Source organism: Melospiza georgiana, chromosome 7 (assembly GCF_028018845.1).
Source record: "Melospiza georgiana isolate bMelGeo1 chromosome 7, bMelGeo1.pri, whole genome shotgun sequence".
Classification (NCBI taxonomy): domain Eukaryota; kingdom Metazoa; phylum Chordata; class Aves; order Passeriformes; family Passerellidae; genus Melospiza; species Melospiza georgiana.
This window is the reverse complement of record NC_080436.1, coordinates 6,225,793-6,250,789: the sequence shown is the minus strand read 5'-3', so window position 1 is coordinate 6,250,789 and position 24,997 is coordinate 6,225,793. Positions and strand designations below refer to the sequence as shown.

General features: G+C 40.7%; 1 protein-coding gene across 1 annotated transcript in view; it reads left to right on the top strand.

The window, feature by feature from the left end:
* The window catches only part of SPAG16 (sperm associated antigen 16), a 379,082-nt gene that overhangs the window by 167,571 nt on the left and 186,514 nt on the right, over positions 1–24,997 (top strand). Inside the window, exon 11 of the mRNA XM_058028073.1 lies at positions 9,092–9,235. Within this exon, the coding sequence (XP_057884056.1) occupies positions 9,092–9,235 (144 nt within the window). The remainder of the gene's footprint in view (positions 1–9,091; positions 9,236–24,997) is intronic.

The window sequence follows — 24,997 nt, the reverse complement described above, 5'->3', positions numbered from 1 at the left end:
CCAGGATAATTAACTATCACAACAATTTAGCAGAGGAAATGGCTTTTCCTATATTTAGGGTTTTAAAATGTATTGTGTTCCTTTCTAAAGGGTGGGTTTTAATACAAACCAATGTAGTGGCTTAGGCCAGGAACTTCTTGGTTGAACTCCACAGACTGCATTTCAGTTTGGGAATTTGCTTAGGAAATCAGTTCTGTTCAGTGTTTTCATTAGCAGAGAGGAGGATGGAATACAGAGTAGCTTATAAAGTATGCAGATGACACCAAGCTGTGAGGATCTGAAAATGCTTTTCTGTATCAGATCAGAATTCAAAATAAACTTGGCAAATTGCAGAGATGGTCTGAAACCAGCAAGAAGAACTGGAATTAAGTGAAGTGCCACATGATATATTTAGGGAAAAGAATTTAGATACACAAATTCAAGGTAGGAAAAGGTTTTGCTCAGTTAAGAGGAAAAACAAGTAACAAAGTGAACAGTACACTGCTTTTGCAAAGTAAGGAAATTAATTCTGGAATGTGTGAAGGGGGATGCTGTGTCTCTAATGCTGGGTAATTACTCCAAATTAGGGCTGGTGAGGTCTGAGTTGGCATGCTGTATCCATGTTTGGTTATGACTTCTAAAAAGCCTCTGGAAAACTGCCTAATTTAAGACAATGTTGGTAACAACCATCTGATATCTAAAGATTTTAAGACAAAAGGAAGAGGGAAACTTTCTCCATATTCCTGAGGGAAAAATTAAGGGAAATTTTTTGCTATTTGCACTCACAGTGATGAAGGTTGTGTTCTGTAAAACACTTTTTGAAGCCTGAGCCCCAGAAAAAGCCACCTAGAGCTGTTGTAGAAGCTATTCAAGGAGAAATTATAAAATCTGTGCTGGGTGTACCTTCCTGAGCCCAAGGTGGATGAGGTGATGCCTTTCAGCATGTGTCTGTAATTCTGTGCAGGAGATGAAAATAGAATGAACAGCTTGAAAAATTCTTCTCTTGAAATGTCCTGGAAAAGTGGAATGGCTGCTTTTAGTGGGGAAAGCTTCCTACCCTGTGGGGCAGGCTCAGCACAGCCTTGTGGGGCTGCAGCTGCTTGGGATCATGGGACTAGGGAATTTCTGAAGCCAAAATCCATTTCTCTCTCATACACATACACCTGGTTATGGAGATCACCAGAGGAAAAACACAATTCACAGCTGCTGACTTTGCCTCTTAGTCCTAACTGTGAAGAAACTATTTATTTATGTAACTTTCTTCCCACAAGAGTTTCCATTAATTCTGTTGATGGAAGCATTTTTCAGCATTACAATAGTGAACTAAAGCACAGAGCATTAAATTCTTCTCTGCCTCCAAAAGTGAGAAACACAGGCAGGAAACTGACCTTGAAAAGGTAATGCTTTGGTTTCTTAGTAATTTAGAAATCTGAGTTAATTTGATGCTGTAATTGCAAATTATATTTTTATATATTTTCCTTTATCAACCTTGATAATTTAACAGAATTCACCAACTGGCAAGTCTCAAGTACTTTTTCTTCCAAACTCTTTTATACCACAGCACTGCTCCTAATCATCTGTGAGAAAGCTGCCATGGAACAGAAGGCCGGGAATTGCTAACAGTAATGATGGAAACTAATTCAAACCAGGCCACAGGTAGAAGCTTTTGGGAAAGCAATCTGCATCTTTTCAAGCTGGTCAAGCTAGAAGAGCCTTTTAGAAAAGCAGTCTCTTTCATTCCAAAGGGAGCCCAGCCATTATCTCTCTACCCAACAAGAATGGCAAAAAAAAGGCAACAGGGATGTATTGAGGAGGGAAAGTTTTTGCCAAGTTTGCCAACATTGCCTTTCCCTTTGCTTCTCTGCCCATGAAGTGGTTCAGAAGCAGAGGTGCAGTGTGAAAACCCACAGAGGCACTTCCTTTGCCAAGCTTTGTCCCTGTTTTCTGTCTCTCCCCTCTGCTCTGGAGTTGCCCTGAGAGCTGTGATCACTTCCAGAGGCTGCAGATCCCAGCTCCTCTCGTTCCAGTGCTCTTTTGGATGCTGAGATTTAACACTCCTAGGGGGCTGCCTTTCCCTAAAAGAGTGATGTAGCATTTTTCATGAAGGGATAGTAAAAGGTGAGTGATGGGCAGTGTGAATCATGGCATAAATCATTTCAGGCACGGACCTGCAGCTTTCACTCCAGAGGAAAGCTATTAGGAAAGGATGTCAATGTTTTAACTTTTTAATTGCATTTACTTGTTTGTTGCTACTCTCATTCTTTTTGCTTTTGGCTTAATTATTTCTCCCTAAAGTATGCTGCTTACCTAATAAGTTGACTAAGCTTGAAAAATTGATTCAAATAAATATTAAATAAGAGCTTGTGAGCTACTTTACAGCAAGCAGCTCCTGAGTTAGTTGGTTTCTTTAATAGCACCCTCAGTCTTACCAAAAATACCCCAACCACTTGATCTCTTTTTCTGTTCACAGCTTTGTCAGCATCTAAACGTTATGACAATTTGAATAAATCTAAAAATTGAGCCAAGCCCCACCCCTAGATTTTGCACTGAAAATAAACAGTGGTTTTCTGTGTGGAGAAAAGTGATTTGTTCCTTGCCTGCTGCTCTGGTTTAAAGCAGGTTAGAAGGGAGTTGTTTCTGAAATGGGTAACAGCTGATGCTGCAGACTAAGTGATTTTTATTCTTTTTTTCCTCCTGTGGCCTGCAGTAATTATCAACAACCTTGTAAGCACAATCAAAGGAATTAATAAGCAAAGATTCTCTTAAGAAGTAATTTAGATTCATGCCTGTTGTTATTTTACAGACATTTTAGGTAAAAAGCTTAATGTTAGGGTGCAGAGGTTTGCAATACACAAGACTATAATGACATAAACACTTTGTATGTTATTACAAAGCTTCTAAAAAAATCCTTTTGCCCTGATGTGATTAAGGAGACAATCTTAAACCAGATTATGGATGTTTTTAAGTTGCTATGCTGTGAAATTGGCACTATTCCTGGTACTGCATAACTCAGGAATATGCATGTGTCTTTAAAGGATGAGACCTCTGAAAACACACGTGGATCAACAGCATAGTTTTGACTTTTTCTCAGATTTGATCCAGGGCCAAACTTTGTTCTTAAGAAGGAGATGATTTTATATTGGCACATGGTCAGATCTAATGCAGTAAAACCTGGATAGGTTACAACACTCAGTTAAATTGATGCATTTTCATAATTGCACATGGAGTGAATAAACAGAAAGTGATCAGAGAACACCACAAAATGGATGTTCTGAATTTATCACAACTGTGTCTCTATCAGGGACTTAGAGTGATGTGTTTAATACAATTCTTTTTGGAGGCACTTTATATTGTAGGGAGAGTCCAGTTCCTGAAATTGTTTCTTTTTGAGAGGAGAACTGGGTTTGCCAAGTTAGAAAGTGTGTGCATTTATTCCATTTCACAGGAATAAATATGTTTGCTGCTGCTCTACAGCTGGCAGTGAAGATTCTCTGTGCATGGAGACTAAAACAAGCACATAAACTCGACTGTGAGTTAGGAGGTTGCTTGGCCTCTAGAGATACAAGTTCAAGTCTCTGGAAGACTGTTTTCTCATTATTTTCTAGGGTGTACCAAGGTCTGCTGGCCAGTTTAGAAGGTTAACGTCAGGTGTATCAGGATTTTAGCAAGTTTTCTCCCTCCCAAACCCTGAGTCATAGGAGCTTGGGAAGCATCCAGGAATTTCACCAGACAGGATAGGGTTTCTTCAGCATTGCTGTGACTGAGATCTATCACTGACTTCCAGATGGGCATTTATATAAATGAAACAAAAGATAGGAGCTTTGTGCTCTGAGTATTTCCCCCTTCTTATGTTCTTTAATGGTTTGGTAGGGATTTTTTTCTTTATCCATTTTTTGTCTGTTTTTAGCTCTTATTTTCTCTATTGAAACCATTTTTCTTAGATAAATTCTAAGACCTCAAACAGCAATGCAAGCTATTCAGTTATGCTACGGTTGCATAATAAAACCCTGAATTAAATGTCAGTGTTGCAATTATTACTGAAGAACGCTGTCAGGTGAGATCAGGTAACTCAAGCCAAGATAAAAAAGGTGGCAGAAATGACTATATTAGAGAGAGGATGAGTTGCAACAGGCAAAATGATTGATTAGGTTGTTTTGCAGTGTTTAGTTTGAATTTTTTGGCAGGTAAATCTCAGCTGAGAGCATTTCTCTGGCAGTTTGTCCCCTTTCCTTGGCCGGTGTGGCTGAGGGGCTCTGTGGGGCAGCGGCCGGAGCTGCTCCCGCTGCCCTCACAGTGCTGCTGCTCACCTTGGTTTTTACTTTGCTTTTCCTCATCCCCAGCCACCATCAGGTAGGTAAGGAGGGAAATAAGGCATGTGCTGCAGCAGAAGGGTGATCTCTGTGTTTTCTGGCACTCCCTTTCCCCTTTGGCAGGGAGGGAATTTCCATGGCGCCGCTGGCACCCCTCAGCCGGCCGTGAGGGGAAAACGGGCCTTGCCTGGATCTGGTCTGTGTGGGCTAAATTTGTTTGTAGTGAGATCCTTGGAGCGTGGGTGTGAGGGAATAGTGACCTCCCTCATGCCTAAAGAGGCTGTCTGGAACAGAGGCTAGGCAGAGTTAAAGAAAAAAACAGGTATTTATTAATAGATGCACCTTCAATAGATGCACCTTGGGCAGTACAAGAGCCTGGCCGTGGCTCCGTGCAAGATGGACCCCAAGTCACGAGTTTTCACACTTTTATAAGTTTTGGTCCATTTCCATATTGGGGTTAATGGTCCAGTTACAGCTCTAGGGTAAGTCCCAGCCTCTCAGTTTGCTCTCCTCAATATGTTGTTTTTTTTTAATTTTTACTTTTTGGGCCTGAAGCTGCAATGGTGTCCTTGGTTCTCAGGCTGGATTGTTTTGTGTGACTAAACTGTGAGGAGAACTTGCTAACACTTCATATGAAGTTCGGAGTTATACACTAATGCAGTACAAAATCTGAAAAATATGAAAGCTAGAACTTAAAGCATCAATCCCACAGCAGCTGTTCCTGGGCCCAAGCTGGGTGGCATTGGCTGGGTGGCACCTCAAAAGTGAGTGGGAGCACCTTAGTGGCAGCTCATGGGTGGGAAAACATGGTTAGGTTGTGCATTTCACACATGCATTGCCACAGGAACTGTTCCTAATGCTCTGATTAATGTGTCCTTTGTCTTAGCACAACTGGCTCATGTCCAGCAAAATCAGGCCGGAATAACATTTCAGATTTTACAAACTCTGTAGATTTTTAGGGCACAGCCCAGCAATATAACAGTATGTGCATGTGAACAATATCACTGATTTCAGTAGGACTGTTAATGCCCTCTTATTTATATATATTATATATATATATTATTTATTTATATATTCTCCTCTGAGGCTGTAACCAGTATCCATCCTCTGGAATTCAGTGCATGTCAAATCCTCACCTCCAAAACCCACCTTGATGACAGAGAAAGAAATATCAGCAATTTCCCAACAGTTTCCACTATAAAACCAAGGTTTTCAGCCAGTTGTAACTTCACCCAAATATAACTGCTCAGCCCAAAATTTCCTGTGCTAGGTATGGCGAGCAAGGCTGATTTTTTTATGTAAGAAAATGTTGGCTGCAATCTTTTTGTCACTAGGAAAAATGCATTGGAGAGCTTTTTTTTAATCTTGCAGGAACTTTCCTGCTCTCATATTTTGGAGTAAGAAATGCAGCAGAAGAGCTTTCTGGTCTGAAAGCAGCTACTGGCATTAACAAGAAACCTCTTTGCCAGTACCGGGAATGCAAATAAATTTGATCAAGTCATGAAGTTCTAAAAATTACATATCACAAGCAGCATCCAGTACAATGCTGTATCAGAATTTGGCAACTGAATGCTGTCTATATTGAGAACATATTTTCTGTATAAATCCTGGGTGTGAAACTATAGAAAACTGGATTTTGTCCTTGTTTCTGCCACAGAGAAACTGGGTGAGGCTGGATAAGTCACTTAGGAGTACTAAACTGGTCATTAATTTTGTGGTTTTCGTTCTCTCAGTGCCTAATTTTGAGACGATTTATGTTTTTATTTCACATCCAAGCAGTGTCAGTTTTGTGTGTGGAATGCCCAGTCCCTCTCCTAACCACGATGGAACCCATCTACCTGTCTAATACCTGAGGGTGTGCTGAGGCTGGGAGAGCAGGCTGCTCATGGCACATTGGTTCCAGTGTTTCAGTAACCCTGGTGCCAGGAAATTCACCTCCACATGGATCTGAGCTCTGCTCTCCCTCAAGTGAGTGGCTGTATTAAACCCCCAGCTGATGTTCCCCAGGCCCCTCTGGGGGCAGCACTTTCTGACCTGAAGGTTGATTTTGTGTGATGTGGTCAAGTGTGGAAAGCCCTGAGACTGAAAGTATTTTGCATCTGGAGAAACTGTATTTTTATTTATGGCTCAGTCATAATAAATTAAAATAATCGATGATTGTTTTGAAAGCAAATTACTGGGAGTACTATATATCTACCATGGCAAGTGCTGAAGAGATGAGAATGTCTTATAATGCCAGAGTGAGTTGTGTAAACAAGGGTATTTATATACTCAACAGCAGCAAATCTCCCAGAGGGTTTTTTTTGTTGGGTTTGGTTTTTTTTCTTGGCTGAGTCTCCACTGATCCCACTTTATCCCCAAGGAGGAGGAGGAGAAAACTAATGTTCCTATCACACATGTTCCATTATTGATTTCAATTCCAATCCACCCAAAGTCTTCTGTGCTGGAAATAATTAGACCCTGTGAACAGAGATGAAGCAAAAATCTATACAAGGCTGGATTGCCAGAAACGAAGACAAGGGTGCCTAATTAATGCTGCATATAGAATGCCTTTTGGATGAATGGGCTTCCCTTCCTCAGAAGCAGCTCAACAGCAGTTGTGTCACAAATTTGCTGTTAATTAAATGGTGTTCACTGTGTGCCTGTAAAAATGGCATGGAGGAAGAAAAACATTGGACAGCAGCAGCATTTTGCAAAAGCTCTGCAATTTAAAGGGAAGACTGTGAAAAACAAATTTGCAGCCTTCATACAGACAGCAAGATATTTTCTTCTGTATGAAATTCACTTTATAGGTTTTCCCAAAGCTCCACAGGAATGTCTGGTCACTGCAGAAGTTTGGGCATTGCAGAAGCTGGACTGGGAGGGTTGAGGGTAGGCAGAATGTTCCTGGCAGCTGAGGATGGATGAGAGCACAGCTGCAGCCTGGCCAGGGCGTAAGGATTGTTCAGGAGGAGTCAGGGTCTAGAGGAACACACCAGGTAAAATTTTCTCTGCATGGAAGGTGACCTGAAGGTGATCTAAGGCTGTATAATGCAGCTTGGAAACTGAGAAAGAAGATCTTTAGGAGGAATGGAAGAGAGCTGATGGAAAGGCTTCACAACAGCCCCCACTGAGAGCAGAAATATCTGGAGGGGAAACCTGGAGGGGATCTGAAGTGTCTGAAGCAGGTTAAGAGAAAAATGTCAGCTGTGTGCACATGCAGAGGGCAGCAGTGGGGTTGTTGGTGCTTCAGAGGTCTCTGTAGCAGAGGGATTCTGGGACAGCTCTTCTCATCCTGTAATTTGCAGGCCACTGGTGCCTTCCCTCAGCCTTTAATTCTCTCCTTTTATCTCTATTCCCCCCTTGCTCTTCTAGATATCTGCTGTGGCCAATCTGAGTGATACAACTGCTCTCTGTGCATCTCTGGAGAATTTAAATAGCATCATTGCCTCCTTCTCTTTTTTCCTATAAATGCAGAGGAAGTTTATCCTCTTTAGGAGAAGATAGAAAGCATTTTTTTCTAAGAAACTGGAGAATGAGTAAATCCCAGGCTCCTCGCTCGAGCAGATGGATTCAACTGATGAGTCTGTAGGAATCTTCCTAGGCTGGGCATTAAACTGCAAGAAAAGATGTTTTCTGATGAAATTCTAGTTGACATAAATATATTTTTAGCATGGGTTTGATAGAGGGAATTATTTTTCCCACTATAGTAGATGCTGTGGTTCTGGTTTAGGAATTTTATGAAACAAAATTGAGTGCAGGAGAAAGGTGCTAATAAAAAAGAAGTTTTTATGACATTGTGCCTTCTAAGTCCTCTCTTTTCTCCCCATCTGGGTGCTTAGCATTGTCTGTCTCTCTCCTCTCATTCTGCTTTAATAAGCTTTTTTCTCTCCGACCTGTCGGCCCCGATGCACAGCTGAAATAGGTGCACACACAGGTTGTGATTCTTCTCCCCATTACTGCAGTTTGAGTCTGAACTCCAGATTTAATCTGCCTAAATAAGCCACTCCTGGGACTAAAATCAACTACTAGAACTTTTTGATGTTCAACAAAATAGTAAGGCATTACAATGATTTAAATCAAATAACCAAATCCATATGAAATACTCTTCTTGTTATCTTTCCAACAGATTGATTTTCTTCCCTGGATCCATTCTGAGCTGCACTGCAGTTGCTAAATCAAAAATAAACTGAGTTTTCAGTCTACGGGCGTGTTAAGTGTATGATTTCCATTACATCGCAGCGTGCCACATATTAAAAATGAAAACATGGAACACATTTTGAGTACAGAATTGAAATGAATTTTCTGACCTAGTCCCAGTGAATGGGCTCTAAAGTGCTGGCAATGCCTGTAGCTCCTGGACTGTAATTATCATTTCAGTTATTTCACAGTGGTAGCAGACTTTACACCTGTGGGCACAAGTGGGGATGGGCTGACATCGGTGCTTTTTGGAATTATTTTGGATAAGTGGGAATGTTAATGATGTTGGTGCAGCTTGTTAGCCTCTTGCATGTTTGTCAGAACATAACCAAACAAAGTATTTCAAAGCATTGTTTGAGTGTTAAGTGGAACTTGAAGAGAGCGTGAAAACAATTTTGGTTTCATAGAAATCAGTTCTGTTCTTTTGTCTTCAGCACCAGCAGCAGCAGCTCATCTCCACAGCGTGTATTTTGAATTCTCATGAGCTTAGAAAGCATCGCCATTTGCTCAGTCCATCCAGAATCAGACTCCTGGGGCTATTGCCCTGAGTTAAATGGATCTCATGTGTTTCCTATGAAATGGAGCTGGTACAGAACACAACCTGCCTTTCTCTTCTCCTGCAGCTTGGCTTTACACCCCCGGAAGAACATCGTGCTGACGGGCGGCGATGACCACCTCTGGAAGACGTGGGGCTTCCCCGATGGGAACATCCTCCTGACAGGGGAGGGACACACGGACTGGCTCTCAGGCTGCTGCTTCAGGCCCAGGTCAGTGCCTCTCAGCATCTTTTGCTGCTCAGAGTGACCCCCAGAAATGTTCAAAGTCTCTTTTCCCAGCCTGAGTGCCTGAAGAATGAGTCAGAGCTCTTCATTTCTAGGTCTCAAGGTTGTTTATTGTATCTTATCTATAAAAAATTTTCTCCTGCCCTGCCAAGGTCAGCTCAGCAAAACAGTTCCAGGCACTCTGCCTGCCGCCAGGGCTGTGTTATGTCTTTATACTAAAAACTATGTGTACAATGTTTACAATTACTTCCCAATACCTATCACCTATGTTAGACAGCGAGCTTCTACTCTAAACCAGTCTAAAAGTGCCAATATCACAGCAGAAGATGGAGGCCAAGAAGGAGAAGGAGGAAGGCTGGACATGCCCAGATTCCTCCATCTTGCCTCCTGAACCCCCATACCAAAAACCCCAAAATCTACTTTTTCACCCTGTGATAACTTCAGTAGTATTCTGCTTAAACTGTTGTGGCTTGCTGATCTTCATATAAGGTTGATAATTTGCTCCACGGGTCATAATCAAAACCACAGGGGCATTTTGGGCTCTGTGCCAGGGCTTCTGTGCCCCCTGGCAGGGGTCTTGCCTGTTCTGGACAGCCAGAGGGATGTCCTGGGTTCCCACAAGTCCTTTTACAGGCCCTGCTCCCTCCTGGAGCTCCTCCATCCACTCTCCTGCTTTGCTGCCTCTGTGTTCTCCCCCTGCACTCTGCTGAATTCCCAAACATGTAGATAAAATGTTCCTCTGCCTCTCACAATGTTGACTTCAGACTGATGGCTTTTAGTATTTTGTACATCTTAAACTCTGTCCCTATAGCAGTGCATGTAACAAGGAGTAATAAGCTTTTCAGGCCTTGCTGTATTCATTTTTTCCCTGTTTATGCACTATGGCAAACACAGCCCCATTATTAATAATACTGAAAAGTTGATTTCTTGTATTATGCATTATTTGTCATATGACTAAGAATATTTGGGTTTACCTAAAGAATATGAGCTTTCCTGCCCTTTCATCTTAATGATTTGAAGCTGAATTAATAAATGAAGGTGAACATGGAAAATACAAATTAAATATTTAAGTTACAAGGGTCATGGAAATAGGGCAAACACGAAGTAGATTTTTTCACCTTTCTGTTGAAAAATAGGACACCATTTTACTCTCAAAACTAAAATGCATTTGATAAGGCTGAGCTTCTATATGTTGAAATTAGTTTGCATCAGATTTGTGAGGCAGCATTTTAAATAGAGTTCTTTACTGTTAGTATAATAAAGGTCTGCCAGGCTATTCACCTGAGGCTTGGTTATAAAAGGAGCATTATTAAGCCTTCAACCTTGTATTTTCATTGTGTTTATTTTATTGAGCAATATTAGCTCTCTTCTTCACGAGGAGGAAATGTATCCTATTTAATTTCATGGTTCCTTCTGATTTCTGAGTTTGTAATGAGCTACTAAAGGCAGACATAGTTCTCTAAACACAAGAAAATCCCCTCCTTCTTTTCAAAACCTCAAGGAGCAGGAGTCACGCTTTCTGGGATGAATTAAACATGCATTTACTCTTCTCTTGCATCACTTTCTCCTAAGAAAAATAGACTTTTTCTTAAGATGCTTGTATTTTCACTGTGTTCTCTTTTTCATTTTTATATCCTTAGAAATAATTACATTTAAAAGAAGAGGACAATATTTAACTTAAATAATTACATATAATACAGCAGGAGAGAAATGGAAGCTTGTTTTAAGGTGGTAGGAAAATTTATCTATTGCTGCATGACAGATTTCAGAGTTTGTTAGTGCTGGACATGGTTTAAACTTGCAGATAAACAAAATGCTGCCTTTTCCTCTTACCTGTTGTGAATGTAAAACTTAGCACAGGGGAAGAAAGGGAAATACAATTAGAAGAGCATGTTATCATTTATAAGGCTGCTGGCCATACTAATCAGATTTCGATAATGCATTGTTACCATGACACCCGCTGACTCAGAGACTCAGGACTATTTTCTCATTAGTCTTTGACCAGAATACAGTCCTTTCAATAGGCTTTCCTATTTCTCATTCAATTATTGAAATTAAAATGAGTTGAGGTACATCATTATTCTCTTGCAGTATAAATTGACTCCTGCTGAATGCTCTGGAGTGATTCAAAAGCAGTGCTGTTAAAATATTGTCTTCTGTTACTGCATAAAATACATAATGTGGCAGAATACATTTAATCATACTTTAATTTTTTTTAATTTTTTTTTAGATAGGAAACTTTTATATATCTGTTTTTCTCAGAAGGAAAACCAATTAAGTAAAAATGAACAGTTCTAATAGAATTTTTTTTTCTTTTTCTGGAATCAAATGTAGATAACTTCTAGTTTTGTTCCATTGCAAATGTTGTTTAAAGATTTGCAGTGATGTTCACCCTAGAAGTGAAAAAGAAAAATATTTTTGTGCCACTGGGCTATTAAATGGTGACCTGTGTAGAACTTCCGTAGTTGTATAGTCTTTCCTGTTTGTTCTCTGTGAGATCACTTCTCTGAGTTTCTTCTCTCTCTGTAAAATCAGGTTTAGAACAACCTGCACCTCTGGTGTGGGAAGTGTCCTGTGTGCAGGCACACGAGTCTGCTCTCAGATCACCTGCCACAGCATCCTGCAATAATAACCCAAAATCTAATGATTTGAGGGGAGCTGTGATGGGCATTTCACTGATGCTTCTGAACATACAAATGACTTAAAATCCCAGAAATCTGGGGGTTTATGTGCTCACAGAGTATTACTTGAGCAAGGGGCTTTCTCATGGTTGTCTCTGTGCCACCACTGTGTAAACAGGGGTAAAGCTGCCAGGTGGCTGGCAAGATCTAGAGACTTGAAGCTAAAGTGCTTCAAAGTTGGGTTTATATATCCTCAGTGTCTCCAGGAAGCAGCAATACCAAGGTAAAGGTGTGGTTTAGGCTCTGGATTAGAGAAATGAGGATTGTCCTTAGGAGCTTTGCCAGGACTGCGTCCTTAAGCATCATCACAGAGCCTTAGGGGCAAAGAGTTGTTGGGTGGAGGAGTCTCCCCCCTCATGCCCCCACTGACAGTGTGCTTCATTCCACAGTGATTTCATGCTGAAAGTCACCTCTGTTTCACCTGTGATCAAAGCAGGGTGAGGTGAGGCTCCAAGGCTGCTGCTGTGTCGCTCCTGGGGCAGCACAAAGGCTTTGGGTGCCCCGTGTGTTCTCCCTGCAGTGGCTCCCAGGACAGGGGATGAAGGGCACCTGCCTGGCTTTGTGCATGTGAGGAGAGCAGAGCAGCTCCCTGCTGATCTGACAGTAAAGCATTGCCTTGAGCTTTTAAAATAAAAGTAAAACTTCAAACAGCTCCTGTCATCTGCACCTGGGAGGAGGGAGGAGAACAGTGCTTCCTGCTTTGAAACTCAGGTGACACCTGGTCAAACTTCAAAAAAAACCCAGTGTTTTTACTCTGGTCTGGCTGAACGCTGCTTTGCAGATGAATTAGCTGTTTCAAGCTCCTGTCACTGTTGAAAAATTTATTGTTTTTCAGTGTGGCTTTCCTAGATGTGAAGGAATGAGGGAATGAGAATGACTGCTGTCACAGACACACAGAGGTTTTGTGGTTGGAATCTGGAGAGCTGGGGAAGAGCTGTGTCATGCACCTGTGTGTGCCAGGTGGCTCAGATATTTGAAATAGCAAACAAAAATCTCCATCTTCTGCCAATTTCCAGGATAAGTTGAGGATGTTAATGCTGTACCTCTAAGGACCATACTCTAATTACACAAAGGTATTAGATGGCATGTACTAGATTTATTTATCTTTGTTACTAACCTTCCTGGGTGGCTAAAGAATTAAGCTCTGCAGCATAGCAGAAGTGTGTGTTAATGTCTGATAAATCCCAGTGAACAGTAAAATATTTTATTCTTGCCCTGCATGTGGGCTAGTATAATATGTAATGTCCTTAATATATTCATAAATATTAATCAATTCAACTCTTCTAAAATGTTTGTAGCCCTTTTAATGCAAATATTGTCTGGTTCTGTGGAATACAATGAATTTCTGAATTGAACTACAAACTGTAGGTTCTTGAAGCTATTTAAAACTTGCATTGAAAGTTGTCAGATTGTCAACTCCTTTGTAATGTCCTGTTCTCCTAAAAAAGAAGCAGAGTTTCTGGTGTTCCTAAGTTCCTGAGGAAAGAAATCAAAACTGTTATCGATTTATTATTATTATATAAAAATTGCCACAGCACTTAGAGAAAATCCACACAGGTAAAAGTCCTGTTGCTGTTGGAAAACATGGAGGCAGTTAGTAATTAGTAGAAAAAACTAAAGGAAAGGTAGAATAAGTATGTTCATGCACCAAACATGCAAATAAAGGCATGTAATGTTTGATACCCTTGAAGAAGTTACCAAGGGAAAGATGAAATAAAAATCCATGTTCTCCAGAGCATAAGTATTTATATATGTCTGGGTGGTATTTCTCAAAGCTGGAGGAGCTTATGTTACTCAGATGAAACCTGTACATGGATATAGGAGAAAGACAACCCTGCAGAGAGAGAATTAGCAGAATCTGTGGAAGAAGGATGTGAGGAATTGGAGAGAGACTGAATGAGCTGTGGAGGGAATGCAGCTCCAGGTGGGCTTGAATTCACTCAAGATTTTAGGGCAATTCTGTAGCAGGCTCTGGGTAACTGAGCTCTGTTTAAGTGCTCAAGACCAAGTCCAAAATGTTGCTGACAATACAGAGTGGGGAAAAAGAACCAGAATAATGAGATTTGCTCAAAGTTTTCAAGAGCAGTGTCTGATAAATACAAAATTGTATATGTAAGACTCTATCATAGTGGAAGTTATTTTCTCATCATACAAAAATTCTCAGAAGTTTTTTTTTTTATAAAATCCCCTTAAAAAGTAAATTCTTGAGCAGAATTGAAGTCAGAATAAACTCTGAAAGTGAAATTAATTCTTACTCAGGTAAGCCCCTAATTTTAATTTTTTTTACATTATTTTAATTTCTTTTTTGATTGTATCATTTGTGAAGAAGCTCTCTAGAGATGACTTTGTGTGGAAAAAGGAGAGACTGAAAAGCCCAGCAGAACAGGAATGGAGGAAGGGACTGAAAAGCCCAGCAGAACAGGAATGGAGAAACCTCTGAGGAGTGATGGGAGGGAGGGCAGTCCCAGAAAGGAGAGGCAGCTGGGTTTGATCCAGGCAGGCTCAGATGTTCTGAGGCAGCAGGCACAGGCTGACACTGCTCCTTGCTCACTGCATCTCACAGGACTCTCTGCTTGGAGGGAAACACTGAGGAGCAAAAATCAGGCTTGACAGCTTGGCAGGTCCAGGCACCACTTGTGAATTTCTCAGTGGATGTGCCTTTGTAGTTTGGGAGCCCCAAGTGCTTTGATTATCAAGGTGAATTACAATTGAAATGAATACACCTGCTGTATTCATCCCCCACCCCTGCTGCTCTTGGCTCCCCACAGGCTGTGCTGCTCAGGAGTGTCCCAGTCCTGGGAGCTGCTGAAGCATCAATCCACACCAATCTTCTTGACAATCATAATGTCCTCTGCTAGCAGTGTGTGGTGAGAAACATCTGCAGGGTATGAAGAGAATCACACAAAATCTGGTACTAAAGATAAATGACTGCTTTCTTAGTTACAAATTACAAATAATATCATTTAAATAGCTAAGATGGTACAGGACCCACAAAGCCTCAGCAAATGAAAAGCACTTGATGACATACAGAGAAGAGTAGGTTCTTTAGTCACAGTAGCAAGATAATTTAAAACATTCCACTAACATCAAATGTATTTCTCCTTGTACTTGAATAATTCCTAATGCCATTCTTCGATTCATTTTTATTTCTATGAAAAGAAGCAGGAATTATCTATGATGTCATTTTGTTTAATGTTCTGGCTTCCAAGATTTGATGCTGTAGTTGTTTGGTGGAACTAGGGGGACTTAGAGAACAAACAGTCCCTGCTGAAGTTATGATTCCAGGATCTACAAGATGTTGCTACAATCTAATGTTTGTTTGTTTTAGTGAAATGCAGCAGCATTTGTCTGCATGGAAACTGTAATTTAGCATTAAGCAGTGGGATTTGACTATGCTACTGCAGGCTCTCTCTTAGAAGAGACCTTCACATATTCTTTTGGGGTCTGCAAAAAATCTGTCCCCAGGAAGAAATTAAGAGAAGTTTGGAGCCAGTGATTTTCAAGTGTTGGTTTTTATCACCCTTCCTTCAGAGGCACTGCCCAGGCTGGGTCAGCAGTCACACCAAGGTGACCCTGTACATGTAAGCCAGCAGAACCAAAAGAAGCTCCTGGAGATGAGCAGGCTGGAAATTCAGGGACCATTTCAAACCCTGTTATGAAATAGTTTCGGCAGTGATGTGCTCAGGGACCATCCTGTTTGTTGTGCTCCACATTGCTTTTCCAGTGGTGTTAAGAGTTTGTGCACCTTTATGGGATTACTGCCCAATCCCACACCATTTCCACAACCCCTGCACCTCACAGGTCATTCCCTGGGCAGGCACTGTGTGGCTCTGCAATGCCCTTTGGAGGGGTTGAGTTCTGAGAATGAGCTGCCCGAGTGGGCAGGAGATGTGCAGCACATCCCAGGGATAGGTTCTGTCTGCACTCTCAGGGAGCTGCTGGATTCATGATGGACTGTGGGGGCCTGAATATATGTATTGTTATAACAACAACAAGAATACAACAACTGAAGTATAGTAGGAGTCCTTTTGAATATCTATATGTAGTGAGAGTCCTATGTATTGGATAGGTGGGTCCTGTTGCTCTGGATGAGCTACAGCTGCGGGGTCCTTGGTTGGGGAGCAGCTGTAGCTCATGAAGGCCACTGGGATAAAAGGGGGTGGGTCGAGAGCCCAGAAGGAGCCCCTGTGAAGCCATGAGGAACTGCACAGCAGAGAAGAGCTGCATGGTAGAACACCAGCTAGAAGGTATGGACTTTAAGAATATCGTAACAAGAGTATGGGACTCCAGAAATATGAAATACAATAAGATATCAACAACAATTGGTGACCCCGACGTGATAGAGGTATGCAGCCTGAAGAGCTGTGGAAGATAACTAGCAGCCTGAAGAGCTGTGGAAGATTGTGTGTATTGTACTTGTGTGGTGTACGAGGCCTTTGAGTCTTGGGATAAAACATGTATTTTAAAGGGAATGAATATATTGTACTTGAACATCTATATTGTATTTGAATACATCTGTTAGTAATAGAAAAAGGGGGAAATGTAGTGAGAGTCCTATGTATTGGATAGGTGGGTCCTGTTGCTCTGGATGAGCTACAGCTGCGGCATCCTTGGTTGGGCAGCAGCTGTAGCTCATGAAGGCAACTGGGATAAAAGGGGGTGGGTTGAGAGCCCAGAAGGAGCCCCTGTGAAGCCGTGAGGAACTGCACAGCAGAGAGGAGCTGCATGGTAGAAAACCAGCTAGACGGTATGGACTTTAAGAATATCATAACAATATATGGGACTCTAGAAATATGCACTACAATAAGATAACAACAATAATGGACAGCACAGAAATCTTGGAAGTGGTTTTATGAGCAGAGTTTACATTACAGGGTTCCATTAATTGCACCTTTTAGCTGGAGAGTGAGGAACTGATGCAAGGCAGGACTGGCCCTGGTGGGAGAGGCTGCTCAGGAGCTGCTGTGCACACCTGGGAGCCAGGGAGGAGGAGGAGGAGGAGGAAGGGAATGTCAGCTTCACCCTCCTGCCTGGCCACTGAGCCAGCCAGAGCAACAGTCCTCCCAGGGAAGAGATTTGGAGATTACTGATAATAAAAGGTCCATGGACAGTGAGCTACAGAACACTTTCTCTGCTGGCTTTGGAGTTGTGAATGCTGAGTTTCACACTATACATTAAACAAGGCTGAGACTTGAAAGCCACCAACTCCCCTCTAAGCATTAAGTTAAAAAAGAGTTGTAAGGCTCAGGTTAATCACAAAGGTCTCTGTTGGCTATCTGTGGAATAGAATTATTTTGATTTGTGCTTTGAAATAGTCTTTAAAACCTCATTCAGGTCTCACTACAGAAACAGATGGGTTTTATTTATCCTTTTACTACTACTGATAGCTATGAAAGAAACGTGAGATAGTCTGTATGTTCTACTTAGGACTTTTGAACACTTAGTTCATGAAAAGGCATAATGATTTAATTTTTTAGAGGATGTTGAATTCCTGTATAGTTCAATAAAGCCTTTAGTTACCAGATTACATACTAAATTTGCCAGTGGTAAGAAACTTCTTTTGAGTGGTACGATTAATTTTCAGTCATCTAACTGGCTTTATGTAACACATCATATTTAGCAGTCAAGACATCTGTTAAAGTGTTTTATCAAACTGAGCTAATACAGGAGCCCAAAGAAAAAAAAGTTGTATTCATTTATTCTGCAAGGAAAAAAAACTATTTCAGAAGTCTTTCATTCAGTTCCCCAGAGTACAGTATTCACTGTGTGCTTGGTGTTTTTAAGTATAGCAAAATTTTAATTTCAAAAGTAGCTTTATTTATTTCAAAATCTTTGAAAAGCTTCATACTTTTTATACAAGGAAACAATTTCAACATAACATCATTCTCTCTCAAGCTTACAAAGCCTGCTATTTTTACCTCACAAACATGTGTGGGTGGGCATTAGATTTCCTTTGGGATTCTCAATCTCATTATTTTTATCAATAAAAAGCCTCTGCTGGACAAAGGAATAAATCACATATAAATGAAATATGAGAGATTACATGAGAAGCTCAGCTTTTGCTTAGTCTAATCCAATATTTTTGGCCAAACGTCTCAATGTCAAAGGCTTTATAAGTATTCCACAGGATCAGTCTGGCAAAGAGAAATCAATAACCAGGTAATGGATTTGATTAAAATTTTTCCCCTTCCACCCACTCCCAAAAGCCAAATGTTTCTACCCATTCTAATCTCTTCTGGCATGTGGCACTGTTGGTTATTCTCTGTGGAGTTTTGAAATGTAAATATATACATAAAGTATGTTTTCATTTCAAAGAGCTCTGTTAACTATTGGTGAGTATCTATTTCAAGAAAAAACTGAATCTCATTTGTATCTCATTTTTAGTTTCTTTGGAGAGCTCAGTTCTGCAATGCTGAAAAGCATGAAAACATGGGCCGATAACAATTGGAACTTTGCTACAGATTTAGATCCTGATTTGTTGTTCAGTATTTGGCTTTTTTCTGAGGAGAATTTCCTCACACAGGCTAGGGCTCCCAGCAGATGTCCAAACTTCTGGAGATTTTCTTTGTTGCCAAATCCTCAGTTGCCTGCTTTACCCCAGTGCTTCTCATCTTCTGTCTCTGAGGTGGTTGTAGTGGCAGCCCACATGCCACCTGGAAGGTTTGCCTCCAGATACATTCATAATTAGGCCATTCATGTTCTCCAAGGTTGTTACCTCTTACCTCTGCTCTACAGAAGTAGTTTTCCCCATCAATAAAAAGACCAAAGAATGTTCCTATTGCATGGAACCTGGAGAGTCTTTCATTATATTGATTTTAGGAAGCAAACAGTGTGCAATTCCATAGTGTGGTTACTGAATAGGCTTCACTTTTCATCCATGAAAAACTACCTTTGGCTTGTGTTTCTTATACAAGGAATGAAAACAGTGACCACTCCAAGGTAGTGATTCACTAATAATATCTCCATTACAATAATTCAGTGAGTGGCAGGAGAGAGAAGTGCTGAGGACAGCTGGAGACAGGAGAAGGAGGAAAGGTTTGGCAGAAGCAGCAGTCCTCCCACTGAGCAATTCAGATGTATATTTGAAATAACTACAGGAAGAAAACCCTTTGTCATAAATGCTGCCCTTTGCTGAAAGAACTCTGCAGTTGCTTTCACAGGTGGCTTTAAACACACTGAACTTCAACACCAGTGATTGCATCCTCTTGATAAACTAAAGCCATTTCTACTGATGAATTTGCAGCCCCTCCATCACAGATGCAGAACATCTCTGTAAAGGCTCTTTACAAAACCTCAGTCTTCATACCCACAATGTGTGACCTTGGGTGCATTAGAAATCCTTATGGGGATAGAAAGTTAGCTGGTCTTTGTGTGGTATTATTTAATTTCTTATTTAATTACCTTATCTTCATCATCTATGCTTGCCCATAAGGTAATAGTTTTCAATTGTTCTGAATGCTTACCTTACACAGAAATGGTATTATTTTGCTTAAGTGATGACCTCATGTGCTACATTCTGCCATTATCTGAATTTTACACCTGAAAACAGACATATTTAATTTGGAGGGCTTTAAAACAATCTGATATTAGGTTGAAAAGATACTGTGATTATCAATTTCACAAAAGAAGTGTGAAGTTTAATCTTTCTCTTTAAAATTTCTCTTTCTGAAAAAACATCATTTAGTTATTAAGAATCACCATTTGGATGTAATTGTTTTGACTTAGAAATTGCAAGGAAACTTTCTGATCAACTGTGAGGTAATTAGATTTGGTGTTTACTTGAAAGAAAAAAGTAATTTCTATATGATAACCACTTTGATAGAGAAAGAGTGGAGGAATAGGCAGTTGAAATCTCTTTATAGAGTATCAATAAAATGGGATATTTCTAAACCTATTAGTTCAGCTTCATTGAAGCCACGAGTGTGTTCTCTGAAAGTTTTGCAGAAATTTGCCTGCTCTTCAAGGAGCTCTTGGTTTCTTTTTCTGTACATCTGTCTGATTTTCAGTTCCTGCAGCTCTTGCTGCCTGTGAGTCACCAGAAGCAGTTCAGTTTTGCTGATCATTTATTAAGGCTGTGAGAAAGAAACCTGTTGTTCACTTTGGTGGTTCAGATTTTGAGTAGTTTAGCTTTTCTTCTGGCCTCATCAGCATTTTGTGCTGGAGAGCTGGAGATGCAGAGGGAGCTGCCATCTCTCTGGGGCTGGGGAGTCTCAGTTCACTGCTCTGATCCTGGCCATGTTGCTCTGACTCTGTTCAGGGTTGTTATACACACCAAAACATCTCTCTTAATAGAATCTCTTGTGTTATGTTTCTCTGAGTGCAATTAGAATCTTGATGCCTTTAACATCCTCGGTTCATTATTGCTTTCTTCTGTGCAATAAAGGCAATTGTATTTTCCCTCAGGTCTGCTGCAAGGGTTCTAGTGGAGTGGCTAAGGAGATATCTGTGTTTGTTATATTGTTAAAACGAGCCTTTCCTAAAGTGCAGCTGTTAAAATAACAAACATTAGTGTTAGAGTTGACTAGAGAATGGCAATTCAATTGAGGCAATATCTAAGATATTTGAATTGGAAATAACCCCCAAATATTTAGAGTGTTTACAAGATTTTGTCTGGAGCACAAACTCCAGGTATGAATTGCACAGTCATTTATTGTGTTTCTGTGCTTCCCCTCAAGCTGTGTGGCTGCAGTAATTTGGGAAATTCCAGATTCAAAAACAGTTGCAGTAGCACAGGAAGCAGGGGGAGTTGCCCAGCTGGGAATGAGCATCAGGACTTGTTTGACTGTTGAGAAATGTGGATGTGGAACCAAGTTCTTATTTTGTGATAATTACTGTCTTTGTGTCTGGGTAGTGTATATAAAACAAGTGGGGATCAGAGGGAGAAGGCCACGGTGTTTGTGTCTGTGGTTTAGATTACCTGTGAGAGTTGTTGTGTTTGAAGGGATTTCTGGTGTCCCCTCTCTTGAGCAGTCAGTGTTTAGGCTGCATGGCCTCGTGGATGAAAGCTCAGTTTTCACACAAAGCCTTTCAGAGAAAGGGTAGAAATTTATATTCACTTTGCTATTCTGCTTTCTCTTGTATCAGCCCAGGATTCTGCTCATGTTCAGCATTTCCATTCCTCCTCCACTCTTGCAGTTAGATTTTTATTGATCACTGTCTCCATTAACTCACTCCCCATCCTCAAGCTGTGTCCCTGTATCCCCAGGGCATGGCTCAGTGAGCTCATCACCTGCCCCAAGTACAAACACTGGGCTCATGCACTGTCCTGTGTGTTTTCTTGGCCTTCACTGCCAGGATCATTACACAGAGTGAGTTAAATATCCTTCCAGGGGCCTGGGAATGTTCAAATCCCAGTGCAGAACTTTCCACTGGCTGCAAAAATCTCTGTGCACTCACTGAACTCTCTCTGCATATGAATATGCAGCTTAAAAATGATGCTTTATACAAACATGCAAATGGGATTAATGACTGTGGTTCATTAGTGGCTATTGATTGTGATTAGACATCCCTGGACCACCACAGGGGGATGATAATGGATTTAAAACAACTGAGTCACAACTTTGCATTTCAGAGGAACCGAGACACAGGATTATCGCTGTTAATATAGGTCATAAATCTGTTCTGTACATGGAATTCATGGATCTGAACTCCTTCCAAACTACATTTTTCCCTACTTCAACAGCCCTTCATTACAATTTGAGGATTTGGAGTCATTCCAGTGGAGGAAAAATGACCAGACTGGGTGGGATGGGTGTTGAGATGAAGTATCACACTGTAATGGCTCACTGTTTAATGTATGTCATGGATATTGATTGGTACTATGCATGATTTTATGTGGGCTAAATACATGATTTTAAAAATTTATCAGTGTACAGAAAGACTTTAACTTACACTGGATTGTTTTAGAAAAAGTGTTGGAATGGTACAGAATAGATCTCATTTCTGCAAAATGTGGTGGTTTTGCAATGTTTACTCATTAGATTTGATTTCAGGTAAAATAGTTATTTCTCATGATGTTAATGGAGGAAAATTTACTTGGCAGTAGGCTACAGGAAAGTGGCACAACTGGACCCAGGAACACTGCTTTCAGCATAAGAGGGCCTCATTGTTGGAGATATCACTGGCCAGGCTCCCACGAGCTCCCTGCTTCCAGCTGGAGGCCAGGATTCTCCTACCCCTTGTTAAACATGTGTCTGATTTTGCTGTGGGCTGCTAGATCTGCACTGGCAGGAAGCTTTTAGAAAAGGCATCTTTTTTTAATGCCAAATAATTGTAAAAAGGGAATTCATTGCTGTCTAATTTTCCCCAGAGCCCTGCATTGTGTAGTGCCTGCTGTCTTGCTGACACATATTTTGCTACATCTAATCTCCAAGTATTGTAACTAGTTTATCTTTCCTCTTTTTATTTTTATTCCTTACCTGGTGTGCTTCCCAAGCCTCCTAAAAGCCAATTTTAAATTTAAAAGCTGCCTTCTACCAGGTACCTAATTTATTTTATAACCACCTCTAATTACATGATATTGCATGACAGCTAAGCCATTTTCATGCATCAGAGTCTAGCCTGCAGTAAATAGTAAATATTTTTTGGGGAGTACCAAGCTCAGATACTGGAATGGGGAAGGCCTGAGTGGAGTCTGTGTAGTTTGTAACCTGCATTGGAGCAATCTGGAAAATACCAAATTATTGTAAAAAAAAGTCATGTTAAAAAAAATTATTAAAAATCTATAATGATCCTATGAATGTAGAACTATAGGCTGTGTTTAGAGTGGGCCAGCACTTGGGGAAAAAGGGATTCTTACCTGCACAGGAAGATGTGCAGGTAAGAGCAGTGGGAAAGGCCTCAGGTGAAACAGGATTGCTCACACAGCAGCTTTGGTACCAGTACTCAGGTCAGAAAGGAAAGATGGTTTTAAGTATGGAGGACTTGCTAAATTGAAATTTGTTGATAAATGGCATGAATGTGTTACCTTGGAGTTCACCCATCCCATACCAGGACTCTTCCTGATAGTTAGGAGCACATTGTATTTAAAAGTTTGCAGATGTGAACCTGTCACTCTTCAAGTGGAAGGAGCCTTGAGGAAGTTTACATGGAGAAGATGAACTTCATTCAAACAGAAGTTTGCTGCTTGTGTGACGCCTAGTCCTGGTGTCAGTCTGTCCAGAAGCAGTTTGGTGCCAATACCTTGCTTTGCTGTTTGCCCTTGCTGTCACAGCCAGCTGCAGCACGAGGGGAAACGCTTCTCCTGGCACAGGTCAGCATATGAGCAGCAAATAGCACAGAAAGATCTCCCAATTAGGTAAAGTGGAGTGAAAAATTGCCTCAAGTTTTGCACTTGGCATGGTACACTTTGACAGGATTCTGGGGATTTCCAGCCAATAGCCTCATGGCAAAAGATTTTGCAGGATGGTTGTGTTTTCCTTCCCTTACAAAAAGCCATGTGTCCATGTGCCATCCACCATCTGCTGGGTACTGCCCTGCTTCCTGCCTTTGGAAGGCTTTCCTTGGCTTGTAGAATGGCAGCTTATAATTGATTTTGTGTTTTTGAAATTTAATTTTTTTCCTCCTCACCTTCGATGATAAATGAGAAAAGAAAAGGTATTTTTGTATTTCTGCTGCTGAGTATTCTAGCATTCACCTTCTGTAAAAATGACATTTCATATCTATTAATAAAGTGAGGAAAATTTGGCTTAAGAATATTCTGAAGGATGAAACATATTACAATTACTACATAAAATGTGTCTTAGACACATAGACCACCAGGATAATTAAAGCAACACCCAAAACGAACCACGGATCCAAAAAAAACCCTAGGGGTTCTTAATAAGAAGTGTCACTGTAAATAATTAATGAGTCTTAGAACTCCAGCAACAGAAAAGTGAACTATATCTGAAGTCTGTTTCAAGGTCAGAAAATCTTAGAAACAAAATCTTTGCTGCTGAGTGTTTTGTTCAAACACAGACTAAGACCATAAGGATGGCTCTCCATGCCAGAATTTTCTGGACCATCATCCAGTTCCCAGCAGTAAGTATCAGGGCATGCCTCAGAATAGCTAAGAATAGGAAAGGCATTGGTGAGGTTTGGTCTTAGTACTCCCCTGGACTCTCCTTCTTGTTTCAAAGTACTTTGAGCCAGATGCTGTTTCCATGTAATCCCTGGTGAATTCCTCTTCCATGTCTTTGTCCCATCTTTCTTTGGACCCACAGAGAGTTGAATCCACATCACCCTTTATAGAGGAAGTGTGTAAGCATCCTGTCTGGTGAGGCACAAAATCACCCATTGCCTTTCCAATCATTTTCATGGGAACTTCTTAAGTTGTAAATTGACTCCAACATTTTTTAAATTCAGCCCAATTTCCACCTTCTCTGGTGAGAGGAAAATGCAGGGCAGTGACAAAGCAGGAGAATAAAGAAGAGTTGCAACGGCTGCAGAGCTAAAGTGATGTTTGGCATTTCCATCCCTTACATTGTTTTCAGCACCAACTGGAAAATGGAATTTTTAAATACAGCTGTTGTATCCCAAGGTGGGACTCCATTAGTAGATGTCTGCTTTCCTACGTGTACTTGTCTGGATTCCTGATTTTACCCTGTTTCCAAGTAAATTAGGTTTACAAGGATGTATTTGCCCCAACCCCCTTGCACATGTTCCTTATGGTCTCTTCCACTCTCTCTGGTAACTTTTGACTCACAGGGTAATTCTGGCCAAAATTCAATGACAGAACTCTAAAGAATCAATCAATTCTTGATATATTTATTTCATCAATAGCTAAGATGATGAAGGAAGTAGGCAAAAGATGCTTCCATGGGCACTCAGTGTTGATTAGTTCTGTGCTTCATGGAATAACTTTTTTTCCTAGGCATTTTCTTTCTTTATCTTTCCTCTCTGACCTAGCAGAAAATGTCACCAAAATTCAAGTAAACTTTAGCAGCATTTGCAGTTCTTCCCTTGTACTTTACTGTGCCTACTGTCAACCTGTGCTGATATTGCAAATAACATAGAGGCTTTTAGAATTTTGCTTTAGAATAATTGCATGAACAGAGGTAAATAAGAGACATCATTTTTCCAATTA